Consider the following 26,946-nt stretch of genomic DNA (forward strand, 5'->3'; position numbering starts at 1 on the left):
AAAAAAAAGGATAGACTTTCTAACTTTGAATTCCAACTTACCACTAAACTTCCTTCTAGACGCTATAAAGTCCACATTTACAACAATACCCCTTATCCTCCCTATTATTTAAGTTAGGAAGTCCAAATCAGCATTATGAACAATAAGGCTAAAACTGTCATTTAAATACAGACTATTTAATTCTATTTTCTACTCTCTAACTTTCAACAATGTCCAATTTACAACTCCCCCTCTTTCTTCTTCTTCTTCTTCTTCGTCGTCGTCGTCCTCCTTCTCCTCCTTTCTTTGACATTGACCCTGTCTGTCTCTTTCACACATTCACACACTCATTGCGTGTATATATACGATACATATATATTAGACACACAGTAGGAATGTTTGTCTGCTTGGAATTTTCCACCATTTTCCTTTGATCCACCGTTTTCTTTCCAACTATATATATGTGTCCATTTTTTCTCAACAATTTCAAATACCAAATTTGTCACCACCCAATTGACTTCAAATAGCGTCTAAAAAAAAGTTTCAGTAAACCAGATGATTGTGGAGGCGGCGTTGGAGGTATTAGTGCCGTCGTGGTGGGAGGTGAAAGTCACCGTCGCCGCCACGGCATTCATCATAATTTCTTACTGGTGCTTTGCCCTCGGCGGCGGCGCTGCCTGCGGTGATGATCGCATTTCCGTCGATGATTCCGGTGGTGTCGTCGAGGATAAGCAAAAGGTTTTTAGACTTTTTTTTTTGCGTGGCTATTTTGAATTTATGTTATTTTATGTTTTTTTAATTTAGGAATTGTTGAAGAAATGCATATGGACAGAATTTCAAGTAATTGCTTGTTGTTAACGGTTTTAATTTTAGTGATAGAGGTTATAGGTTATTGATGATTTATTCACTGGATAAGTTGGGCATCGAACCCTGCAGCAAACAAAAGCCTAGTATTTAAATGGAAAATGATAAAGGGATGGGCCTATTATGACTTTGATCTGTGCGCCACTGACTCTCGGGGATTTCTCAGTTATAATTCTTTTTATTGGGCACTGATGATGAGATTTTGGGGGTAATTTAGCAGTATTTTACAAGTTATTTAAGTGGGAAGAGTTGTCTTTTTTGGAATTACGTGACCGATCAGTATCAGTTAGTTACATGAAATTGTTTTGTAGTGATAGAAAGTGACTTTGTTATTGCGTGATAGCAATTAGAAAGAAAAGGTGAAGAATCATGTTGCATTGATACTGTAGTGATGCTTAATAGGGAAAGATTTCCTTTGGAAGTAGTAGGCCAAACTGAGAAAGAAGGCTTCTTTGGTTGCTGGTTTGAAAAGGTAAAGTTAGGCCTTTCTAATTAGGTTGCTCTTTGGAAAAGCAAAACTTTGCCTTTCTACTTACTTCTAGGTAGGAAACGGCCAAATTCACTTTGGTTTTGCCATTGCTTACTTGAGTGTCTTGTTAAGGAAAAGATGCCAAGAATCAGGAAATACGATTGCGTCTCTTCTTGGTTGACTTCGTTAAATGTCATATTTGTTTATATGCTTATTGAAATTGCTGCCTGGAAAGGGTCAGGCTAGGGAATTGTGGTCACTTGGTCTCCTTATAAATGCCAATATGTGTGAAATTACATTTTTTCTGGATATTTTAAACTGGTTTGCGATTGAGGCATAGTAGTAGTAGGAGTTGTTGTTATAGTATATAAGTTAGAGTATGTCCTAAACATTTCAGAAACCTAACAACATATTGTGGTATAATGTGGAGATGGAATGATGTGTAATTTGGCAATAATATTGTTGTGTTCTATGGCCTTTATATTGTGTAGACCACAGATAACCCCCTTTTTTTCCGTGAAACAACTAATGATAGCATTGCCTGCCTTATTAGCAGACGGGCAATCTTTAAACTTCATTGAATTCCCTAGCGGTGTCGATGAACATCTATACAGTAGTAAAATATTTCATTCAGTGTTATTCTTCCGTGAAGAAAAAGTAAAAAAAGGGCAGCCCGGTGCACTAAGCTTCCGCTATGCGCGGGGTCTGGGGAAAGGCCAGACCACAAGGGTCTATTGTATGCGGCCTTACCCTGCATTTCTGCAAGAGGCTGTTTCCACGGTCCGAACCTGTGACCTCCTGGTCACATGACAACAACTTTACCAGTTACGCCAAGGCTACTCTTCAAGGAAAAGTGAATATGAAAAAGTGGATTTTTTTTTAATCGATGAGGCATAGTTGATTGATTGATTGTGTAAGTTTACTTTCTTAACTCCAAAAGTTTGAATGTTGCAGGGTTGTTTTCCTTTTTCAGTGCGTCACTTAGGAACTCCAAACTTTTTTAAAGATGAAAATTCCGATGGAGGTGCACTTGGATGGTGTTTATGAATTTTTTATTTTATTTTATTTTGAATTTATGACAAGAGTGGGTTGCTCTAGTGGTGAGCACCCTCCACTTCCAACCAAGAGGTTGTGACTTCGAGTCACCCCAAGAGTAAGGTGAGGAGTTCTTGGAGGGAGGGAGCCGAGGGTCTATCGGAAACAACCTCTCTACCCCAGAGTAGGGGTAAGGTCTGCGTACACACTACCTTCCCCAGACCCTATTAGTAGGATTATACTGGGTTGTTGTTGTTGTTGTTGTATTTTATTTTGAATTTAGAAAAATCTTTTGTTGGAAATGTGTATATGACTAGTTTTTTCTTGTTCAAAATTATTTAGAAAATAATTATGTTTGCACTACATGTCTGATTAGATGTTTCTGGTTTAAAGTCCCTAACATATTATTCGTTTCACCTTCACCATATAAGCATTACAGTAATATGACGAACATGTGCAGTAGAACTATTTATTTGGGCCATAGCAATATAAAAAAGTAAAAAAGGAAAGGTAAATTATAATTTTTCGCTTTGAAAAGAATAGCATAAGATGAAGGTTGAAAATCTGGAACATGATAACAGGGAGAAAGAACATTTGAAAATTAACAAGAAAAGATATAATAAATCAAAAAGAAAAAAAAAGGAATTCTTATTGGCTAACTGGAATAAGTTTGGAAAAAGGTTTCTTGTATTATTCAGGAAAACATTTCTTTGGGAAAAGTAATTTGTTTTGTTAGCAAACAGATGTCTTTTTTGCTTTTAAACCTTTTCCAGAAAAATTTCTTGGGCCAAGCACTAGTTGTAGTGCAGCTTATTGAATTACTTGGGAAAAGGCGAATGTTCCATTTCGAGAAAGTTGATATTACTTTGAAGTTTGAAGAACCAAATTAGAAACGAAAACCTCAATTTGAAGTGGAAGGAGTATACACTTGGTTATTTGTGAAAAAGCTAACTCATAAAATTTAAAGCAGTTGGCAATAGATGTTTGGAGTTTTGAACTTCCCAGCTGATTAATATGTTTGAACATGTTAAAGGAGTCAGTAAATAGAAGAAATCAACCACGCGTTAATGATTTTTTAATCAGTCATGCATTGATGATTTTTTCTTTTAAACTGCATCTACTCTAGATTAAATGCTTTTATTTTATTTTTTGAATATTCCAATATTAACCACTCTCCTAAACTACATTTTAACAAAATATGAATCCTCCCATATCATATGACCTAGATCAGTTTATGATGGTTGACTTCATTCGATTTTGTGTTGGAAAATGTTTGATTTATCTTTAAATAGAAATTGTAAATTTAAAATATATGGGGAAAACACTACTGGTAAAAAACTTTTGAAAAGATAATTAGAGAAGACTACGTTGAAGAAGGCTGACGGTGACTACCTAGATAGTAAATAGGTTAAACAACATGGGAAGGACTTGGTAATAAATTATGCCTTACCTTTCTAATCCACAAGAACCAGAAAGTAATCAGTGGTTCCCATCTGTTCACTCACTTAACATAAACAATCTATGTTATGAAATCCTGATGTAATATGCTGCCAAATTAAAATTAGAAATTTTGGATTTGGAATTGACACATATTTTCTATGCAAAACATTTTATCAAATTAATCAATAGTAATGTCACTCATCTCTTTGATACAGGTAATTTTATAATGGGCTGATAATTTAACATTAATGTATGTTATGTTTACTTCAGAAAATTTATCAGGAGTCACGGTTAACATGAATCTCCCACTTCACTGAGAGTTTCTTGATAAATTTTTCCTTGATTTGAGACTTTATGAACCTTGCCTGAACTGGATAACATTGAGATGGTTGTTTATTTAGTTTGTTTCCTTTTCCTCTTTTTGGCCTTTGTTTCAATAGCTCTCTTGGGAATTGTGGTTATAAACCTATTATCTATTTACATTGAGTACTTTCTGCTTGTTTGACATGTAGTTCTACACTTATTTTGCAGATGGGCCAGTTAAAAGGAGACCCTCAAACTAATTCTGCATATATAATCAAGGTATTTCTGAACTTGGTGCTCCTGCTATATGTTATCACTCTTATCTCTAATTGTGGTGTATTGTATTTTATTGCTAGTACTTACAAAGGTAATGCGTTATGTCTTGGGATTTAAATGCATGCAGTAGCTTTGTTAGCAATTCATAGTTGACCAGTGTTTTTCTATATTCCAGGTTGAACTATTAGCTGCTAAAAATCTCATTGCTGCTAATTTGAATGGGACGTCGGATCCATACGTAATCATCACTTGTGGCACACAAAAAAGATTTAGGTGATTGTATATAATTTTGTTATCCTGTTATCTTGGAGGGTCAGTTATATAAAGAGATGTTTCCTAGTTATATCTATACTTCCTTTTATTGCTGTGACTGCAACCAATCTGCATTGTTGAAGAGGAAGCATGATGATTTTCTTTTGCGAGTATATATCTGCAAATTGAATGTCAATATATGACAGAAACATGAGAGATTAGTTGACTTGGTCCCTTCTGATTGCTATTAAAATTTATTTAAACAAGCATTTCTTTTGACTTGACGATCAATTAAAAACTTTGTTACATCTTAGTCCTTTCCTTTCGTTGAAAGTTTGTTCTAGTTCTACTTCTAGCTGGTAAGACAATCTTCCTCGGTTTTCACCATCTTCCAGATTTTCCAAATAAAATGATGATTATGTCAATATTGCAGAAATGAGATAAAGTCATTTTGAGCTTTATGTTGGAGAAAACAGAAAAGATCTAATATTGGTGGTTAATTTTGGTTTTAAGATAGTGTTTCACTTCAGGTAATCTGTAGTAACAGTTGAAAGTCAATCACAGCTTTTCTAGTCAGCTGTGGGCATACATTCTTTTCTCAATGAAGTTGGTTTGTTGACGATGCGTACATCTAAGATTTGTCCTTAGTTTATCATTTTTGGGGGGGGGGGGGATGGCTTAGCTCGAGAGAGATAGATGGTTATGCTCACAAGGCTTGAGATATATGCGTGTGCGCTCACGTATTCTTGGGCTAATGAGGGATGGATAATTTACAAAAGTTGGTGCAGTTCTTTTATGAAAGCATATACTCAGCATGTGTTATTGCATCTGTTAAACATATTTCAAGTACTACTTTTATACCTGTTGTAGTTCAATGATCCCTGGTTCAAGAAATCCTATGTGGGGGGAGGAGTTCAACTTTTCAGTTGATGAGCTTCCAGCAGAGGTAAGCTATTCAACACATCTTATCAAATGAAGCAGAAGTGCAATGCTGTGTTTTTGTAATACTCTTTGGATATACTGCTATTATTTCTATTTGTTACATTAAGTTGAGGCTACATGGGCATGGTGATCTTGGTCATTTTCTTTACAATAATTCTTTCACTTGATTGTGCGGCAGATAAATGTAACAATATATGATTGGGATATAATTTGGAAAAGTGCTGTTCTTGGTTCGGTGACTGTACCTGTTGAAAATGAAGGTCAGACAGGTGCTGTATGGTATACATTGGACAGCACGTCAGGGCAGGTGTCTATTGATTGTTTCATCTTTTTTTTCTTCTTTTCAGAATAATGCATCATAGTTTTGATTGATGTTGTGGAGGTTCTATCCCAATGAAACTGAATCATGCCCGTTTCTTTTACAGGTTTGTCTTCACATTAAAACAGTAAAACTCAATATCAATTCTTCAAGGTAGGGCTCTGCTCCCTTCTTTTTTTGGGGCCTTATGTTTCTTCCTGTTTGAATTTCAACCATTCTGTGTGGGACTAATGCTATCCACTAAAATGCTTAATCTGATAATGGTCATTTTAGCTTATTAGGGTCCCTTCTTTTGGTTCATGCTAGCACTCTTTGCTTCTCAAATGCACATACTATTTCAAAAGATGAGTTGAAGTTTGGATTTATGTGCAATAAGGAATTTTGTGATTGGATTTCTTACAAAGATGTTTATGTGTAATGATAAAAAGTAGTTAAATGAATCTCACCTTCCCCTTTTCCTCTTAAAGTCTCCTAACTGTATGGAATGCTGCAAATGATTCTGCAATGAAGTTTTTGATGAGTTACCCTGGAAGGAATGTTGGGTATGATCCTGGTTTGGTAGGGGCTACTGCAAGGCATGTTGTGACGTTTGCATCTGATCGGAAATTCATAATGGTTTTGAACTTAATCGACATGATTTATACTTCAAATATTTCACTTATTTGTAGTCTGTTTTCCATTCCTTTGTTTGTAAAAATGTTTGTATTTGTAGTTTTTTTTTGCGCACATCTTGTTCATTGACCTAGAAAAAGCATATGATAGAGTACCTAGAAAGGTCCTTTGGTGGCTATAGGCGAAGAAAGGAATTCATATTAAATATATAAATGCGACAAAGGACATGCATGAAGGAGTCATCACTAGCGTGAGAACAATAGTAGGAGAAACACAGGAGTTTCCCGTAACCATAGGTGTATATTAGGGATCGAGATTGAGCTCGTACATGTTTACCCTTGTTATAAATGAGCTATCCAACACAATACAAGATGAGGTCCCATGGTGTATACTATTTGCTGGTAATATTGTGCTAATTGACGAAACGGGCGAGGGTGTCAACCAAAAGCTTGGCCTATGGAGAAGCACTCTAGAGAATAAGAGTTTAAGGATGAGTAGAAGTAAAACTAATTCTATGCACTGTAAGCATAGATAACATAATAAGCGCGAAAACGAGGTGAGATTACACGGGATTGCAGTGCCTAAATGCAAGCAATTCAGATATCTAGGCTCGTTGTTATAAGAAAATGAATTCATAGATGACGATGTTACACAGATTAAATTCAAATGGTTGAAATGGAGGAGTGTTACCAGGGTATTATGTGATAGAAGGATGCCTACCAAAGTGAAAGGTAAGTTTTATGGAACAATTATAAGACCAACAATGTGTAATGAGAGTGGATATTGGGATGATAAGGTCCAATACATCCACAAGATGAGTGTCACAGACATGCGGATGCGAAGATGGATGTGCGATAATACAAGACAAGACAAAATTAGAAATGATCACGTTAATGAGAAGGTTCAAGTAGCACATTATTGAGGATAAAATCAGAGAAGGTTGCTTAAGATTGTATGGTCATGTCCTGCATCGACCACTAGATGCACCATGGTGAGTCTAGGTGGTAAAAGGAGTCGAACTAGACCTAAGATCACTTGGAAGGAAGTTTTGTCGAAGGACCTACAATCTCTTGGGATCCATGCAGATTTTGCAAAAGATCGGACAAAGTGAAAGAAAAAAAACTTTATAGGTGATACCTACTAGTTGAGAATATATTTAGTCGTGTTAGCAGTTTTACTTTACGTCCTGCTTTTCTAGGAGTTGTTTAGTCTTTCAAAGATTTATACGTCAGTAGAAAATATTAATAAACTCTAATACTTTCTTTTTTTATTTTATTACTCCCTATGTTCCAATTTATGTGGCAACAGTTCCTTTTTAATTTGGTAAAAAAGAATAACTTTTTAAATTTGGAAGCAATTTAACTTAAACTTTTCCACACAAATATCTATGGTTTGTGACCACAAGTTTAAAAATCTTCCCTTCTTTTAAACACCGCGCCAATTCAAACTTCGCCAAATAAATTAGAACGGAGGGAGTACTATTTTTATTTTACATATTAGTGGCCTGAGATGAGTCTAAATGGACATGGTCATCGAGGATTGATATAGCCATCCTAACTTGCTCGGCACTGAGGTTTAGTTGTTATATTACATATGTATTTGTTTTACTTTTTGTTCAGTTGCGTCTTTCACTAAAACCTTCGCTCTGATTGCACTTGAAGTCCAAAAGGACCTTGGTGTTTAATGCCGATTTAAATGTTGCTTTGTGTCCTGCTAAAGTCCTCACAAATGTATAATGAATTAGGTTCAGGTTGTGAAATTCTAAATGTCTTCTAAAATGACTTGAATGTTTCTAAGAGGATATTTTCAGTTCCCTAAGTTCTGTTCTGGAGAGCTTGTATGGTTGTTAAGCATTCAACATTATTTGTCAGTAGAGCACAATTCTTAGAACGTAGCTTATATAGCCGTTAAAGAGGTTAGACAGTACTTTCCCTTTTGTGGAAACTCCTCTTTTAATAGTTCCTTTTTGATAAGTGACTCTTTATATTCTCTATTTCACTTGTTGGCAAGTGAGTAATGAGATGTAATCTTCTGGTTTTTTGTTGCAATCTTTAGATAATGCTCCTCTAATTTGCAATTACAAATAAAATAAGTGAATAACTCTTTGAACAAAACTTGCTTTCAACGGAGAGTTGCAGGAGACTTATTTAGGATTAGTTATTCTTTCTATTGCTGGAATATTATTGATTCATCAAAAAATTATTGATGACAAATCATTATAGTTCTGTCATATCTATCTCACCAAAAAATAATTTTTCTGGGAACTGGTGGATAATGTTCTTTCCCTCTTGTTTTCTTTCTGGTTTCTTAGGGGTTTGAATGGCTGTGGTAATACTCGTAGAAGGATTGCTTTGGATAAAGAAGGACCTACTGTTGTTCATCAGAAACCTGGGCCGTTGCAAACAATTTTTGATCTCCCTGCTGATGAGGCAAGTGCGGATTTGTGTTTGTATAGAGGTCTCTTGGTTTTGAAAGGACACTAAGTTGGAAAATTGGACTATTCAGCTTGATTGCAAAACGAACTATTAATTGCAGGTTGTTGAACATAGTTACTCTTGTGCACTTGAGAGGTCATTTTTGTATCATGGACGTATGTATGTCTCTTCCTGGCACATTTGCTTCCACTCAAATGTGTTCTCAAAGCAAATGAAGGTCAGTTCCACCTTAAATTTCTACGCCCTAAATTGGAAGTTGGAACCTTATGGATCTTCTCTCTGAACTTTCTCATGCATTTGTTGCATACAATCAGGGAATTAGTTACAACTCTTTCTAGTGTGACCTTTCTGGTGGATATTGTGAACCTTGGAGAGTACAACAACAACAACAACATACCCAGTATTATCCCACACCGTGGGGTCTGGGGAGGGTAGTGTGTACGCAGACCTTACCCCTACCTTGTGAGGATAGAGAACCTTGGAGAGTGTTATTCAAAAATTTGTTGGAATTTTTTTTCTTGATTGATAAAAAGAATATTGAATTCGGCTAAAGACGTTTCTTTTCTAATTTCCCTCGTAGACGCGGTTCTATATCCTAATGTTTCTCTTTCTAACCCTGAATGTAACTGGTCATGACCGTATTTTCTCCCGACATTTTTATATGTAGTAAATTCATCTCAAGAATGCTGAAACTTGTGTATACTGGGCTGCTTATTTAACCATGCTTAAATTTCTGTTTTCACAGGTAGTTATTCCTTTAGGAGATATTGATGAGGTATGATATTATCTGTGTGTTATCAGGATTTTGTCATTTCCAAGTTGTCACAGTGCTTGGGATGGTTGTCTGGGTAATATTTTGGAAATTGATGGTAGTGTTATTTTGCTTTTAGATAAGGAGGAGCCAGCACGCATTCATTAACCCTGCTATTACAATAATTCTACGTACAGGTGCTGGCGGCCATGGGGTACCTCCTTTAGGAAATCCTGATGGTTAGTAAATCAACCTATTCTTCTAATTCAATCTCATTTATTTTCAATGTTTTTTCTTCATTTAAATGAGCCAGAACGTTGGATAGTGAATGAGCTTTTCCTTTTCTTCTTCATTTATATGGAAGATTCATATAGCCCCATCCAAACAGATTTGGGATTGAGGTGTAGATTGATTGATTGATTTGTTAGAAGAGATCTGTGATGATGTGTATAACTGTTGTAGACTGTTCGTACCAAGTTTTCCACCTGTGAGAATGCACGGGAGAAAAATCTATTATTGATTAACAATGAGACAATGAGCCCTATGTATAATACATATTCTACTCCTACTACAGTGGTGAGCACCCTCCACTTCCAACCAAGAGGTTGTGAGTTCGAGTCACCCCAAGAGCAAGATGAGGAGTTCTTGGAGGGAGGGAGCCGAGGGTCTATCGGAAACAGCTTCTCTACCCCAGGGTAGGGGTAAGGTCCGCGTACACATTACCCTCCCTAGACCCCACTAGTGGGATTATACTGGGTTGTTGTTTTTTATTCTACTCCTACTACATATGAGTATTTTACACATAACTATCTAACAGCCGGTACATACAAATCATATGTACCGAGCTTGTTACATAAAGCGATCGGCGCAAGCAACATACAAGGCCACTAGACTCCCCCTAGATTCCCCTTGAGCAACAAAACCAGGCGGTTGCTGATAAGTAGTAGTTGGCCAAAAAGTCGCCGGAGAAATTTGAAAATAGTGAGACTAAGACGAATTACACACTTCAAAATAGGTTTTAAAACACCACCAAAAAACAGAAACTTTTCTGGAAATTACTGTTCACACCGAAAAAATAAAATTTGTCAGAATTTGATGTAATTTATATGGGCAAGCTCGGAATCACTGGACGAGTAAGTTGTCCTGAAGAAGTTTTGTCAAAAAGTGGCCGGAATGGCTCACACGCTCCGGAAAAGTTACTGTAGCTCGCCGACAAATTCCAAAGTTCTTGGAATATGTTGTAGGAAATTGTACTGGTGGACTCGGAACCACCCCACGAAACAACTGTCCTAAAGAATTTTTTTGAAAATTCTGGCTGGAAACTGCTCCACGCGCCGGCGCGTGTGTCAGACGCGCTCGCCGGAACCCTAGTTCTGGCGGCGCGTGGAAGTGTGTGAGGGACTTTCTGCCGGAGCGATTGACTGGGGTTTTGTCGCTTGACTTTTCCGAACAAGATGATAGTGTTGGTTTTCGCACAACTTACCTATAAGGAGATAACGCAAATCAATCTTGAGTCGTTAACCAGAAAGACGCACAATGACTGACTTTTCTGTTCCGATTGGACTGGGATTTCTGGGGTGTGGTTGCACAAGGGTTTCGGATTTGATGGCGGTACCGGTATATGCACAGTACCACTGTAGCAGTGATGAACCCTGGGAACAAGACGAAGTTGCCGGAAAATTGCACGGCGACGAGATCTTTCTTCCCATATGTCGCTGGAATGACGCACAGTGATAATTTTCTCACTGATGTTCTAATACCTTGTGAGAATGCACAGGAGAAAAATCTATTATTGATTAACAATGATACAATGAGCCCTATATATAATACATATTCTACTCCTACTACATATGGGACTAGGACATATTCTACTCCTACTACATACGGGACTAGAATTATTTACACATAACTATCTAACACCACATACCAAGTTGCATATACCTTTCTCCTTGGCTGGATCAAAACACTTCTACTTTTATGAAAATTAAAATTTTGAAGTACCATGTATTATATAACCCAACAATTACTCAGGACCTAGTTCTAAACTTCTCAATGCAACAGTTTCCTATTTCTGCTACTTAAAACTCTAAAAGCTATTTGGACTAAAAAAGAGAACTTTAAAAGCTGTTGGCCCCACATGTTCTTCTAGTTAACAACAAACTACAAAATATACACAATAATCTCCGCTATAAATACTCTTGCAAGTGAATACAAGATTCAAATTGAAAAGAAGAGAGGTTGTTTGTGTTACTCATGTTAGAGGGTGAGTTATATTGACATTCTGGATTGTTAAAATCTATTTGCTAATCACATATCTTTTCAACTTCCAGGGAGGGTACGATATATGTTTGCGTCTTTTTGGAATAGGAATCATGCAATTAGAGCCTTGCAACGGTCAGCAACAGACTACCACGCCATGCTAGAAGCAGAGAAAAAGGTTTTTCTGTGCTTTTAATTAGTCCTTTTTCTGATTATCTGAGACACTAAGCAGTTATACATCTTTAGTGAAGGTTACTTGCTTGCACAACATCCTGGAAATCAAATTACCTGCTTCACTGTGTTTTCTTCTCTCTTTTTTTTTTTGGGTTGATGAAGATTTATTGATGAGATTGGGAAATCCCACATACAAGGTGTATATAAAAGTAGAGAATCTAAAAGAAAGACATGATTATTTTCAAACAACATCAACACTAACACTAAATCACTAAGTGCTCCATTAATACGGAAAATTTCCAATTATCTGTACAAAGAAGTTCTCTATCCCTTCAAATGCTCTCCTATTTCTCTCTTGGCATATTATCCACATGAGCAGCGGAGGAGCTCTTTCCTCTCATCCTCCTCCTCTCTCTTCTAATTTTTATCCTAGAAGCGTCTCTCCTACAGTCTATAGTATCACCCATTCTGCTCCAAATCATGCTCCAGACCATACAACATAATCTGTATGCAATAGGACAGAGAATTGGTTAGTGATTGACATCCTCTGCCGCTTGCTTCACTGTGTTACATTGTAAATATTTACTACCTAAATTAAATGTACCAAAATGTTCATGTAGCCTATAGGGTAGGTATCATGTAAGATACAAGTTCTAATGTATTAGCATAGTGGACATCAAGATTAGGTTTTTCATCTATTTGTCTTAATTCTTGTTGATGCAAGACTTCCGCTAGCGTAGTTAATATCTCTATTTGTGCTCAAGGTAGGAAGTAGTCTTTGGACAGCAGTATGATTACTATTTTCATGGATCTCATGAAGAGCTGTAGTGTGGTAGGAAGCCGTTTAGGCTGATTAACACAGAGGCATGTTGATGTACATTCCAAGCACGAGAATAGTTAAAGAATTTAAAGAGAGAAAACAAAAAAGAATAAAGGACTAGATTACTAGAATACATGTGTTGAGTTGTGATGGACCGTGTTTTATTTGCTTGTGTTCAAACATTTATAATGATTTGACCGCCTGGTAGCGCAGAAGAATGACATTAGAAACCTTGCTTACAATCAAATAGACCCTTGTTCCAAGGGAAAAAAGGCGTTTCATGAGTGAGTTTATCTAAATCAAGTGTATGGTTATGATCCTGGACAATAATATTAACATTGTGAGTAGGGGACATGGGCTTTTTCAGGGCAGACGCAACTTCATCTCTATAGTCTCTCTTTCATGTAGACTTTACTTTTAGTGTAGCTTTTTGTCATGCAGATATTGGGTTTTGTAGGAAGGATTATGGCTTGTAAACCAAGGCAAGTATCTCTTAAGTACCATGTATGAGTGTCTTCAAGGTGAATGCAACGGGTAACTGCAAGGAATGTCACAATTAACTAATAAGTGCTTCAGAAAAAATGTGTGATTCATGCGGAGGGTTTACTTTGCCTGTTAATTGTTGCCTGCCTAAATATCTTTATTACAAAAACAATGAAGCTCGTGTTTCATTTTTCTTAAACATCTTATCAACTTGTTGTCCAAGCAGAAGAGCAAAGGAATACACTCTTGATTTGGAGGCTTCAAAAAATTGCTATGTCATTTGTATAGCAATTTGTTATTGTCGCTGAATACTTCTGATCTCAGATAATGGTTCTTATGTAATGATTCTCTTTTTTGCTGTGAGCTTGCTGAAGCAACATCATGTGCAGAGATGTTCTTAATCTCAGCAGTTTTTAATTTTCTCATAAATCTCTGCTAGGAATTTGTTATTACTTAGACATGGACAGTTGTTCCCCAGAATCTCCTTTCTCTGCCTGATACCATTTATCTTTTTGGTTGTGACAATCCCAAATTTTCTCTCTGTTTTCTTTTAGGAGAGGGAACAGTCAGCACTACGTGCACATAGCAGCTCGGTTAAAGGAAGTAAAAAGATGGATATGAGTCGGAAAGAAAATGTGTCGAAGACTGAGAAATCTCAGCCTTTTATTAAAGAAGAAGTCCTTTCTGGTATATACAATGTATGTATGAGACCTAAGCTCTTATCTTTTAGCAACTAGAATCTCTTGATACATGATACATGATTTTATTAAAAATTTTCAGGACATTTTCCCATGCACACCTCAGCAGGTTTTTGACTTACTACTGGCTGATGGTTCAAATTATACTAATGAGTATCGTACAGCACGTAAAGATTCTAATCTCAATGTAAGTTCAACCTTCCATATGCATATAGTTAGAACCCGTTTGTGAAATATACATTTCGGAGCATTAGTTATACAGTTTTTATCTTTTTGTGGATAAAGGGGGATGTTTTAGTAGAATTAGATGTCAAAATGATTTCTAGCTCAACTAAAATGCATCTTTTGGGTCATGGGCCCAGTCAAAAGTAAAAAAAGGTTGGTAATAGCTGAGTTCCAAGAGGCAATTAGCAAGTAAGAAAACACGAAGAACCTCTGATTTGATTATCAGGTTGCAGTGCTTATGCTTCTAGTGCAGTTTCTTATTAATCTCTATCTGTTTATTGGAAAGCAAGTAACCAGAAAAAGTGAACTTGGTGAAATATATTTGCCCCATAGCTTGAATGTGATGGTATGTTGTGTATACATCTAAATCTGCATGAAGTCTACTCAGTGCAGATATGCCCAGGCCTGACAGAAAGGGCTGAAGAAGGGCAACTGTTTTTAAAGTCTGATGAATTAGATCAATTACTGGCATTATTGTATCTAAGCACTATTCTCTGATGAATTAGATCAATTACTGGCATTATCCTATCTAAGCACTATTCCTGCACTTAAAGGATTTTAAGATCAACAAGGAATAAATTCTTATATTATACTGTTACTAAACAGCTCTAAATCACCCAAAATATGAGTGGACATTTAGCAAACTAAATTTAGCTTTATTCACTCTTTCTGCATACTACAGGAAAGAAAGTTTAATATGAGTTACTTCTGGATGGAACAGAAAGAAGTAAGCTTTCAGAATGATGAAAACTACTGCTTAAGTTTAGTTGATGTGTTCCTTGTGGACTAGAAAGAAGTAAGCTTAAGTTTCTGGACGGAACAGAAAGAAGTAAGCTTTCAGAATGATGAAAACTACTGCTTAAGTTTAGTTGATGTGTTCCTTGTGGACTAGACCTCTGTGTTCCTTTGTCTGTTAAATTCTACTGGCCACTACTGATATTAGTTCATTAAATTAGTTTTGAAGCACCAAAACGTTGTACTACGAGAAGAAAAGGAACTAAATAAAATATTTGACCCGTCATAGATGTATTTTGTTTATCTTGATGGAGCAAATTAGTCATCGTCTCAGGCATAAATGTTTTTTCCCGCGATGCGGTTAACAAAATTTAAATTATCTTTGCGAGGAGACATTACTCTGTGTTTCAGTTGGTCCTGTCTTGAGCTACAATGACCCAAAATAGAAATTGCTTTACCTCTGTGGCCTTAATGGTGACTAAACTTTCGAATGTCTTTATTTTCTTAGATCGGTCAGTGGCATTCTGCTGATGAGTATGACGGTCAAGTCAGAGAGATTACATTCAGAACCATATGTAACAGTCCCATGTGCCCCCCAGATTCAGCAATGACAGAGTACCAGCATGCCGTTTTGTCACCGGAGAAGAACATGCTGGTATTTCTCATCATTTCGTGCCACAATTATTTACTGGTTGCTTTTATGCTTTGATCATTTGTCTTATTTTTTTTAATTTACCATTTTCCTTTCTTCTAGGTTTTTGAGACTGTACAACAGGCACATGATGTCCCATTTGGATCATGCTTTGAGGTGCTGTTGCGTTTGGTCATCAGACCATATTCTTTTCCAGTATTCATGGTTTCAATTCCATGGAAGTCCTTGTAGATAATAACCCACTTTTGCTTTGTTCCATGGCTTATCCGCCAAGGATTGTTCCATATTTATCTTTCTTATACTGATTAGATTTGATATTGAATCAGGTCCACTGTAGGTGGTCTTTAGAGGCATCTTCTGAATCATCCTGCGTTTTAGACATAAAAGTTGGTAAGTTTCGTCTAGGCTATGGTTTTTTGTTCAGTTTGTAGTGTTCAATCCATTTGTCACTTTTCTGGGTCCTGGTCCCGAGTCCTTTCTGATGAGGTTTGTAAATGAAGCATTATGGCATTCTGAAGACGTCTCTTTAGAAAAGGGCATCGCAGTTCTTCGTGGCAATCCTTGATACTAGATTCTTGCTAGAAACAGACCCGGATCTGGAATATTTAATTATTCAGTTGTAATGCGCCACCTGGAATAACGTTACCTCTCTAAGAGATCAATTAGTCTGCCATTAATCTCTAGAGCATCTTTTGGCCACTCATCTTTCTAAGTCATCCTTGTGTTACAGTTCTGGCCGTCTTCTAGTTTATATTTGTTGTATGCTTTCTGTCAATTAACTTACTAGTCACCTTAAATATATTATTCTTTTGTTGACTCTTTTGGGGCTTCTACCCTTATCATTTATTACACTTAGATTTTAAGTCAAGTGAGAAACTGCTTGCCTGGTGCAATGGTTAGTGCCTTCACTTGTTCTTCCCAAGTTCCACCTTCTAAGATCATCTGATCTTAAGTTGCAGTAGTCCAAGCTGATTGTTCAGTATTTGCATTGTCGTCATTATTTATGTCTATATATCTGTGTGAAGTATTAGCATGATGCAGGCTAATGCGTAGTTAATAGGTGTCTGTTGTGTTATGTAATGGGTATTGTGAACATTGCGGTAGAACCGGGAAGATTAGAACCTAGAGTTTCAACAGCATATTCAAGAATGGGGATATGATATTGTGAAGTTGAACTAACTTCCAAGATTTGAACAGGTGCACATTTCAAGAAATGGTGCATTATGCAGTCTAAAATTAAGGCAGGAGCTGTTGACGAGGTAATTATCACCTTTGGAAGGATCCTTTTCCATTTATGTATAGCTAAGGTGACTTACAAGAGATTGATATGGGCTTCTTTTTCTCCTTTACTGTCTTCCACCTCCCCTATGCAGTACAAGAAGGAGGTTTCGACAATGATCCAAATGGCTCGTTCATATGTTGAATCCAGAAACTCAGGAAGTGAAACACAAAACGTTGCGTCTGGGCCTTCCGTTACTCAAGAAACTGCTAGTGTAGGGTAAGGTATACTTGGTCTCAAGAATATTGTAAGTGTTCCATATTTCTGTTTTGTTTCTTTGTAAGTAAGATAGTACTATAAGTCCATGTAATTTCAGCACAATCTTTTGATAGTAACTGCACCCTATTCCCCAAACGGAGGTCAAGTGGTGTGCTTTTATAATCTATGGACACAATTTTTGTATTAATGATAGCTGATTTTTTCTGGTGTCCTCAGTATATGCTTTTCTCAATATTGCTCTTTTCAAATGCAAAAATAGAAATTTATTGTCTCATCTCATCAATTTGGGAGCAGCTCCTCTCCAGGCAGTACTTTTTCCTTATCGGGAAAAATTTATCCACTGTGTTTTTACCGATCCAATAAATAACATGTGCCGTTACATAAACTGTTATCACTTACTATTATTCTATGTTATCACTTAATATTATTAATTGATACACATACGGGCATCAATTTTATAACTTAATTTTGGTAAACAAATAGACAAGAGTGGGTTGCTCTAGTGGTGAGTACACTCCACTTCCAACCAAGAGGTTGTGAGTTCGAGTCACTCCAAGAGCAAGGTGGGGAATTTTTGGAGGGAGGGAGTTGATGGTCTATCGAAACAACTTTACAACTTTAGAAACAAAGCATTCAAATGCTCACACTTCATCCAATCCAGTGTCTAATTCAAAACCAACTGACGTACACACTATCTTTCCTTTCGGTTTTGACTAGAGATGTTCCAAGACTTGAATAAATTGAGTTGTATCTTAGATGTGCCAGAAGGCGTTGCTTCTTCAATTCCACAGTCCAATTTCCAATCATCATCCAAGGCATCAAATCTTGGCACCAAAAAATTCCCAAAATATTCAACACCATAATTGGAACAAAATAGCAATGCAACAAAACTCAGGAATTAAAGTGGTGAATCAACGTATTCTTACTGGCCATAGCCATAAATCAACTGAGTGTAGAAAGAGTGACAACGTGAATAAAAAAGAAATATAAGTCAAGAAAGGCTGTTTCTTATTTCAGCGAGAAACATTATGGTCCCTTAAAATTGACAATGTAACATATTTTTGAAAATTTTCAAAATCATTTAGAAGCAAGCCTATGTGATTGGGAGCAAAACTCAGAAGTTACTGAAATTAACAAAAGGGAAATTCTTATCTGAGTAATGGAAAAGCAAAAACAAGTTTGAAGCTAAACCACATCTTGTATCGATTATGTATCAGTGTTTAATTGGGACAATGCAAAGCTTAAATGATCTTCACATACTAAGAGACATTTAAACTTAATTTATTCAAGAAACTATAGGTTTTACATCAACATGCTGAAGAATGGAGAGATAGAAGTAAATGAGAATGCATTACAACTTATTTGCACTTCTTCCAGGCCAGAGCTTCCAAACAGTCACAAGAAACTCAATACTACCATTATTTATGCAACCACACTATCTTCAGGCTTGTTGTGTCTTCAAACCAGCTACTTGAAACTCAACACTTTGTTCAATGCACCAACATAGGCTTGGACACTTGAGAAAACAATGTCCATATCCGCTCCAGTTCCACTGGCAGAAGAGAGGAGACAAGAACATTCCGAGTCAGAAGGAAAAAAATACATTTATTTCTTTTTTTAATTATGCCATCATCAAGGCAGAATGCCGTTGATGTGTGTGTGTGTGTGTGGGGGGGGGGGGGGGGGAGTTACAAAAGTTGTAGAGTACAAAGAGAGGAGGGGGACATAAACCTGACCTCCAAAGCATTACTTACAAGATTTTTACATACAGTCTTCAAAAGATAATATGGAAGAGACTTCACTATACAAGAACACTTCCATATCTCCTAAGTATAATTCAACAAACAAAAAAATTAGCTTTGTTACATCTTCTTCTTATGTTAGGTGACTGCCATTTGTCAAGTTGAAAAATTCCTTTCACCAGTTACAAAAGTTGTAGAGTACAAAGAGAGGAGGGGGACATAAACCTGACCTCCAAAGCATTACTTACAAGATTTTTACATACAGTCTTCAAAAGATAATATGGAAGAGACTTCACTATACAAGAACACTTCCATATCTCCTAAGTATAATTCAACAAACAAAAAAATTAGCTTTGTTACATCTTCTTCTTATGTTAGGTGACTGCCATTTGTCAAGTTGAAAAATTCCTTTCACCTCTTTCGAAAGTTGTTGAAAAGAGTGATAAAAGGTACTAGTTCCAACAGCAGCCTCTCCTAGATTGTTGCTTTTGGATTGAATAGGGATTGAGAAGGCCATGATTAGATCTCCATTCTCATTTCTGACCACACCTCCTATACTGGCTCTGCCAGTTTCCATAACATAGCTTCCATCAGTATTGACCTTTACCATATCTGGTAAAGGTTTAATCCAATTTACTTGCCTCCAAATCACTACTGCCTTCAACCTCTCCACCATGTCACAGATAGGAACTCCTCTCCACCATGTCACAGATAGCGATCCAAGTTCCAGGAAGTTCAATTTTTGGGAGGCAATTTGTAGAGTAGCTTTGATAATCCAAACAATTTGTTGTTCCACCTTAACTCTAACAAATCTTTTTTGATCACCAAATTTGCAAGAAGTCCAGTTCCTCCATATTTCCCAACTGATAATCACAGGCATAGCTTGAAGAACTAGCATGTGTACTTTATTCTTATGCTTCATATTCCACCACTGTTTGAACACTCTTCTAATATCCCAATTATTATGATGGGTGATACATAAAGGCCCTCCAAAATATTTCCACACATGAGAGGCAGCCTCACCCTCTATAAAGGTATGTTGGATGGAATCATATTCTGTTCTTTGACAGCAAAAACATCTGGAGACCGTATGATTCCCAAAATTTGCAATCACTTCATCGAAAGGTAACTTCCTCAAGAAAAGTCTCCACACCAGGAAGGAGTTTTTAAATGGAATCGATTTGTGCCACACTTTATTTAACTCCAGATTCTTTTGCTTGCTATGTCTAACTGCCGACCATGCAGACTTGGTAGAGTATTTCCCATCTTCAGTGTCCTTCCATATTGCATAATCTTATTGATCAGGTTCTCCAATTTCAATATGCCTGATCTGTTGAGCCAGTTGTTCTGGGATTGCTTCCCTAATCTTGTCAATGTTCCATCTTCCATCAATAAGAAAATCACTGATCGTACTTTTGAAATTCCTGGGAGTGTAAGGTACCAGCTTAGCTAGTGCTCCATTATCTATCCTGCTATCCCACCAGAAGTTAATTTCTCCAGCATTGATCTTCCATAGTGTGAGAATGCACGTGAGAAAAATCTATTATTGATGTTAATTGTAATACAATGAACCCTATTTATAAGTACACATAATATATAACCTACTCCTATTACATAGGGGACTATGACTAATTATATATATATTCACATAACTATTCTAACACCCCCTCTCAAGCTGGTGCATACAAATCATGTGTACTGAACTTGTTACATATATAACTAATACAAGGACTAGTGAGAGACTTGGTGAAAATATCTGCAAGCTGATCATTCGACTTCACAAACTTTGTAGTAATATCTCCTGAGAGTATCGTTTCTCTGACAAAGTGATAGTCAATCTCAATATGTTTAGTTCTCTCATGGAACACCGCATTTGCTGCAATATGAAGAGCAGCTTGATTATCACACACAAATTCCATTTGGCTGATCTCACCAAATTTTAACTCCTTGAGCAACTGTTTGATCCAAACTAGCTCACATATTGTCAATCATTTCTTGATATTCTGCTTCTGCACTAGACCGAGCAACATTATTCTGTTTCTTGCTCTTCAAGACACCAAGTTACCTCCTACCAAAATATAATATCCAGACATAGAACGCCTATCAGAAGGTGATCCTGCCCAATCAGCTTCTGAGTATCCAACGATCTTCTCATGGCCTCGATTCTCAAATAATAGTCCTTTGCCTGGAGCTGATTTTATATACCAATGAATGTAGACAACTGCTTCCCAATGACTATCACAGGGAGAATCCATAAAATGACTTACAACACTCACAAGAAAAAAAATGTCAGGTCTAGTCACTGTGAGGTAATTTAATTCAAAATATTTATTTGAAAGGATTTTTACTTAGAAAGTATTATATGAAAGAATTATATATGAAAAGATTTATTGAAAGAATTATATTTGAAAAATAATTATTTGAGAAAATTATATTTGAAAGAGAGTTATTTGGAAGAGTTATATGGCAGAATGACTTTATTTGAAAGACTTGATTTAATTGAGTGTAATTGTATTTATTATTTACCAACTAGCTGCCTATATCTTGCAGGATCGCTAAGCGGCTCCCCCTGAGTGTCAACATGTTTACAGCTTGTCATTCCTGTCTCCTCAAGAATGTCTAAGGCATACTTTCGTTGTGAGATCATAATACCTGAGCTAGACTGAGCGACCTCAATACCTAGAAAATACTTTTATCTGCCCAGATCCTTAGTCCGAAAATGCTGAAAGAGATGTTGCTTCAACTTAGTAATACCATCATGATCATTGCTGGTAATAACAATATCATCAACATAAACCACCAGATAAATATAGAGATTTGAAGCAGAATGCCGATAAAACACAGAGTGATCAGCTTCACTACGAGTCATGCCAAGCTCCTGAATAACTGTGCTAAACTTACCAAACCAGGCTCGAGGAGATTGCTTTAGACCATAGAGGGACCGACGCAACCAACATACAAGGCCACTAGACTTCACCTGAGCAACAAAACCAAGAGGTTGCTCCATATAAACCTCATCCTCAAGGTCACCGTGAAGAAAAGCATTCTTAATATCCAACTGATAGAGAGGCCAATGGCGAACAACAACCATGGATAGAAAAAGGCGGACTGATGCTATTTTAGCCAAGGGAGAGAAAGTATCACTATAATCGAGCCCAAATATCTGAGTATACCCAACATGACAACCCTTAAGTCAATCAACCTGGCCATCTAGACCAACTTTGACTGCATACACCCAACGACAGCCAACAATTGATTTACCCGAAGAAAGAGGAACAAGCTCGCAAGTACCACTCGTATGTAAAGTAGACATCTCGTCAATCATAGTTTGTCGCCATCCTGGATGAGATAGTACTTCACCTGTAGACTTAGAGATAGAAACAGAGGATAAAGATGATACAAATGCACGATAGGGGTGATGACAGACAATGGTAACTTAAACCGACATAATGGGGATTAGGATTAAGTGTGGACTGTATAACTTTTCGTAATGCAATCGGTTGACTAAGAGGAGACAAGTCTGTAATATTAGTAGGGTCAGGTGCAGTGCGTGAATTAGGTAGGCCTGATGCTGGGCGCGGACGACGACGATAAGTTAGGAGTAGTGGAGCTGCATAAGGTTGAACTGGACTAGGTGTTGGAACTGGAGCTATAGTTGGTGGGACTGGAGTTGTAGGTGATGGAGCTACAACTGGTGCTATAGGTGGTGGAGCTGGAGTTGTAAAGGAAGATGAATGGGAGATAGTGACTGAATCTCCAAAAGATGGAACTGGTAGCACCTCAGAAATATCTAAGTGATTACCTGGACCTGTGAAGTATGATTGGGTTTCAAAGAAGGTAACATCAACGGACATAAGGTACCACTAGAGGTCAGGAGAATAACATCGATACCCCTTTTGCGTTCTCAAGTAACCCATAAATACGCACTTAAGAGCACGCGAAGCTAACTTATCTTTTCCTGGAGTAAAGTTATGAACAAAATACGTGCTTCCAAAGACACGAGGTGGAAGAGAAAACAAAGGTAAGTGGGGAAACAGGACAAAGAATGGAACTTGATTCTGGATAGCTGAAGATGACATACGATTAATAAGATAGCAAGATATAAGAACTGCATCCCCCAAAAATGCAACGGAACATGAGATTGAATGAGTAGGGTACGAGCAGTTTTAATAAGATGTCTATTTTTTCTTTCAGCTACCCCATTTAGTCGAGATTTGTACGGACAGGATGTTTGATGAAAATGCTATGAGAGTTCATAAACTGCTAAAATGGGGAAGACAAATACTCTAGGGCATTATCACTACGAAATGTGCGGATAGAAATCCCAAATTGATTTTTAATTTCAACGTGGAAGGTCTGAAAAATAGAAAACAACTCAGACCGATTTTTCATCAAAAATATCCAAGTGTACCTGGAATAATCATCAATGAAACTGACAAAGTTGCGAAATTCTAAGGTAGAACTGACCTGACTAGGACCCCAAATATCTGAATGGACTAAAGTAAAAGGTGACTCTGCTCGATTATCAAGACGCCGAGGGAAATAGGAGCGGGTTTGGTTACCGAGCTGACATGACTCACACTCTATAGTGGACAAGTTAGATAAACCAGGTACCATTTTCTGAAGTTTTGACAAACTGGGATGTCCCAACTATTCATGTAATAAATCTGGTGAATCAGTACTAGGACAAGTTATTGAAGGAAGACAAGATGTGAGTCCATATGATTTTGCAACGATAAGGTAATAAAGTCAATTTGATTCACGTCCGATACCAATAATCCGCCCTGTACTGCATTCCTGTATAAAAACAAGGTCATCAAGAAATAAAATAGAGCATTTAAGTTATTTGGCTAAGAGACTAACGACTATGAGATTAAAATAACTACCGAAACATAAAAAATTGAATCTAAAGGCAGTGAAGGAAGTGGACTTACTTGACCTATTTCAGTTGCCATGGTTTGAGGACCCGTTGGTCATTGTGACTGTTGGAAGAGATTGAGAATACAAAATAGTGGTGAAAAGATATTTATTACCAAAAATATGATTAGATGCACCTGAATCAACGACCCAAGACTCGGAGGTTGAATATTGGGAGACACAAGTCACGCTACTACCTGTTTGAACAACGAAAGTTATCTCTGAAGATATCTGTTTACATGCTTTCTGTTTACATGCTTTGTACTGAAGGAACTAAATAATCCGGTAGAGAAACCATCCAACTATTTATAGTATTGGATCCCATTCTGCTACAACCAATTTTCTCAAAATTTTGACAAGTTAAGCTAGAGACTTACTTTTTTTTTTTTTTGGAAAACACTGTTCACTCACCGAAAAAAAAAGTTGTTGGAATTTGGTGTAACCTGGATGGGTAAGCTCGGAAATACCTCGCGACCAAACTGTACTCAAGAAGTTTTGCCGGAAAGTGGCCGGAAACACCTGCAAGCACCGACGCGTGGGACAGACGCGCTGGCGAAACTGTCGCTTTTAAGGGCGCGTGGGAGCGCGTGTGCGATCCGTTGCCGAGATTCTTGCTGAGGTTTGCTCACCGGAGGGTACTTAACCTTGTTGTCACGACACCAATTTTTCTCCTTAGGATGTCGTGATGGCACCTAGTCTCTAAGACTAGGTAAACCTAATATTCATGAATACTTATCGGAATTTAACAACTAAGGTAACAAGATAATTCGAAAAACTCATAATAAATCCGAAACAGAACATCTAGAACAAAACTTCCAAAACTGGTGGAACTGAGTCATAAGCTCTACATGAATATACTGTGAAATCCCTAGTACAACAATGTCTAGATAAAGAGTAAATAGTAGCAAAAGAAGGACAGAAGGTGACATCGAGGCATGCGAACGCCGGACAAGTATATTTTAAAGTCTCCGAACTGTATGGTCCACTCACTGACTCCTAGCTTGAGTCGAGGTACCTGGATCTGCACAAAAATATGCAGAAGCGTAGTATGAGTACACTACAAATGTACCCAGTAAGTATCAAGCCTAACCTCGGTAGAGTAGTGACGAGGCTAGGTCAAGACACCTACTAGGACAAGATAAATAGAATAATAATATGATAACGAGAAGTAATGGAAAATAAGTGATAACAAAGCAGTTAGTAACATAAGCTAATGACAGGATATTAAGCAAAAAGGCAAGTTAGTAATATACAGACAAAACTGGTAAGACGAGGAAGAATAAAAGCAACAAGAACTGTTCAACCAAAAAATCATTTCAATATTAAATGCACAACAATAATCATAACCGAGGTACTGCCTCGTATTCACATTTCACAATTCCACTCATAATTTTTTCTTGTATTACCGCGGGATCCTTATATTTAGTTTTGAAAATTATTTTTTCTGAAATAACTACCCGCGTTTTAGCCCACCTTATCACACCGCGTGGCTTCAAGTAGTTCCCCTACTAGCAACACGCGCATCAAGCATACCTTATCTCACCGCATGCGTTTCAACCCCTAGCCTTATACCACCACATGCGTATTAATATCACAACACAATACAACTCGCACCACAAGTACCCATATGCCACAACTTGCCACAAAGTCAACAATACCAATGTTTTCACATCAAATAGCACATGGCTCAACCACAATATGTACAAGAATCTCAGCAACAACAAATAAAAGTGAATAGCTCAACAAGAAAGATATCTCAATAATTTACAACTTCGCCTTAATGTGATAACGGCTTTTACAACTTCAACACCAATAACCCAACAAGAATATATTTCATGAAATAAAAACTCCAATTAAGGTAGTTCAACAATTAAAGAAGTAACAAGACAATAAGGGGGCAATAACTTCAACTAAAGCATATAAGAGCAAAATAACAAGTAAGGGGTAGAACAAGTGCTACAACGTCAAATAAGCATGTAAGAGTGGATCAACAAATGTAAAAAATAGATTAACAATGAAAGATGTGACATGTTATAACAATTCAATAAAAGGGATGGAAAGAGTCTAAATATCCTAAATCGGTCAAATACCAGATATAGCTCATGTACCTACTCGTCACATTGTGTACATGGCTTTCACATAACACAAATAACACAAGCAACCTAAATCCTAAGGGGGTAGTTCCCCCATACAAAGTTAGGCAAGATACTCGCCTCAAACAAGCTAAATCAACCCACTAGTAAGCTTTTCCCGCGAATATCCAACTTCGGACGGCTCGAATCTAGCCAAAATAATTTAATACCATAAATACAAACCATAGGAAACTATTTTCGGATAATAAAATTACAATCTTTAAAGAAATTCAAAAATCCAACTCAAAATGTCAACCCGGGGCACGTACCTTGGAACACGACAAAATTTATAAAATCCGAATATCCATTCCAATACGAGTTCAACCATACTAAAATTATCCAATTCCGACCTCAAATCGACCTTCAAATCTTCAATTTATAGTTTAGAAAGTTTTCACAAAAATTCCCAATTCTTCCAACTCAAAACACTAATTAAATAACAAAAATAATGATGGATTCATGAATAATAAGCAAATCTGGGTCAAAAACACTTACTCCGATCCAATTCTTGAAAATCCCCTCCAAAATCAGGCTCTCTATCTCAAAGTGTCAAAAATGAAATAAACCCTCGACTCTAACCCTTTTCTGCGCAGTTATTCCGCTTATGCGGACACCTGATCTCTTCTGCGACTCCGCACCTACGGAAAAATCCATCGCAGGTGTGGCCTCAACTAAATTCAGGGATTTTCGCTTCTGTGGACAAAAGTTCGGTTCTGCGAGTCCGCTTCAGCGGATGCCTGACCGCACCTGCGGTCCTAAGGCAACTGACCAAAATCCACTTCTGTGGAAGAAAATTCGCATTTGCGGATGTGCACTTGCGGACCCAGTATCACCCAACCCTATTTTGCACCGGCGGCCACTGGACCATTTCTGTGGTGCTGCACCCGCGGCCATGCCTTCGTAGGTGCGATTGCACCAGAACTCAATTATTCTT

General features: G+C 37.2%; 1 protein-coding gene across 1 annotated transcript; it reads left to right on the forward strand.

Annotated features, from left to right (window-relative positions):
- Positions 1-205: 205 nt before the first annotated feature.
- LOC107808200 (BAG-associated GRAM protein 1) lies at positions 206-17,439 on the forward strand. The gene is made up of 18 exons (XM_075230754.1): positions 206-717; positions 4,319-4,369; positions 4,542-4,639; positions 5,489-5,564; positions 5,739-5,867; positions 5,986-6,032; positions 8,803-8,920; positions 9,027-9,143; positions 9,672-9,701; positions 9,817-9,916; positions 12,008-12,114; positions 13,968-14,111; positions 14,194-14,298; positions 15,580-15,726; positions 15,826-15,879; positions 16,050-16,113; positions 16,921-16,982; positions 17,097-17,439. Exons 1-18 carry the CDS (start codon positions 535-537, stop codon positions 17,223-17,225), a joined length of 1,761 nt encoding a protein of 586 aa, XP_075086855.1. The 5' UTR covers positions 206-534; the 3' UTR covers positions 17,226-17,439.
- Positions 17,440-26,946: the final 9,507 nt, after the last annotated feature.

This window comes from Nicotiana tabacum, chromosome 15, assembly GCF_000715075.1.
Source record: "Nicotiana tabacum cultivar K326 chromosome 15, ASM71507v2, whole genome shotgun sequence".
Lineage (NCBI taxonomy): Eukaryota > Viridiplantae > Streptophyta > Magnoliopsida > Solanales > Solanaceae > Nicotiana > Nicotiana tabacum.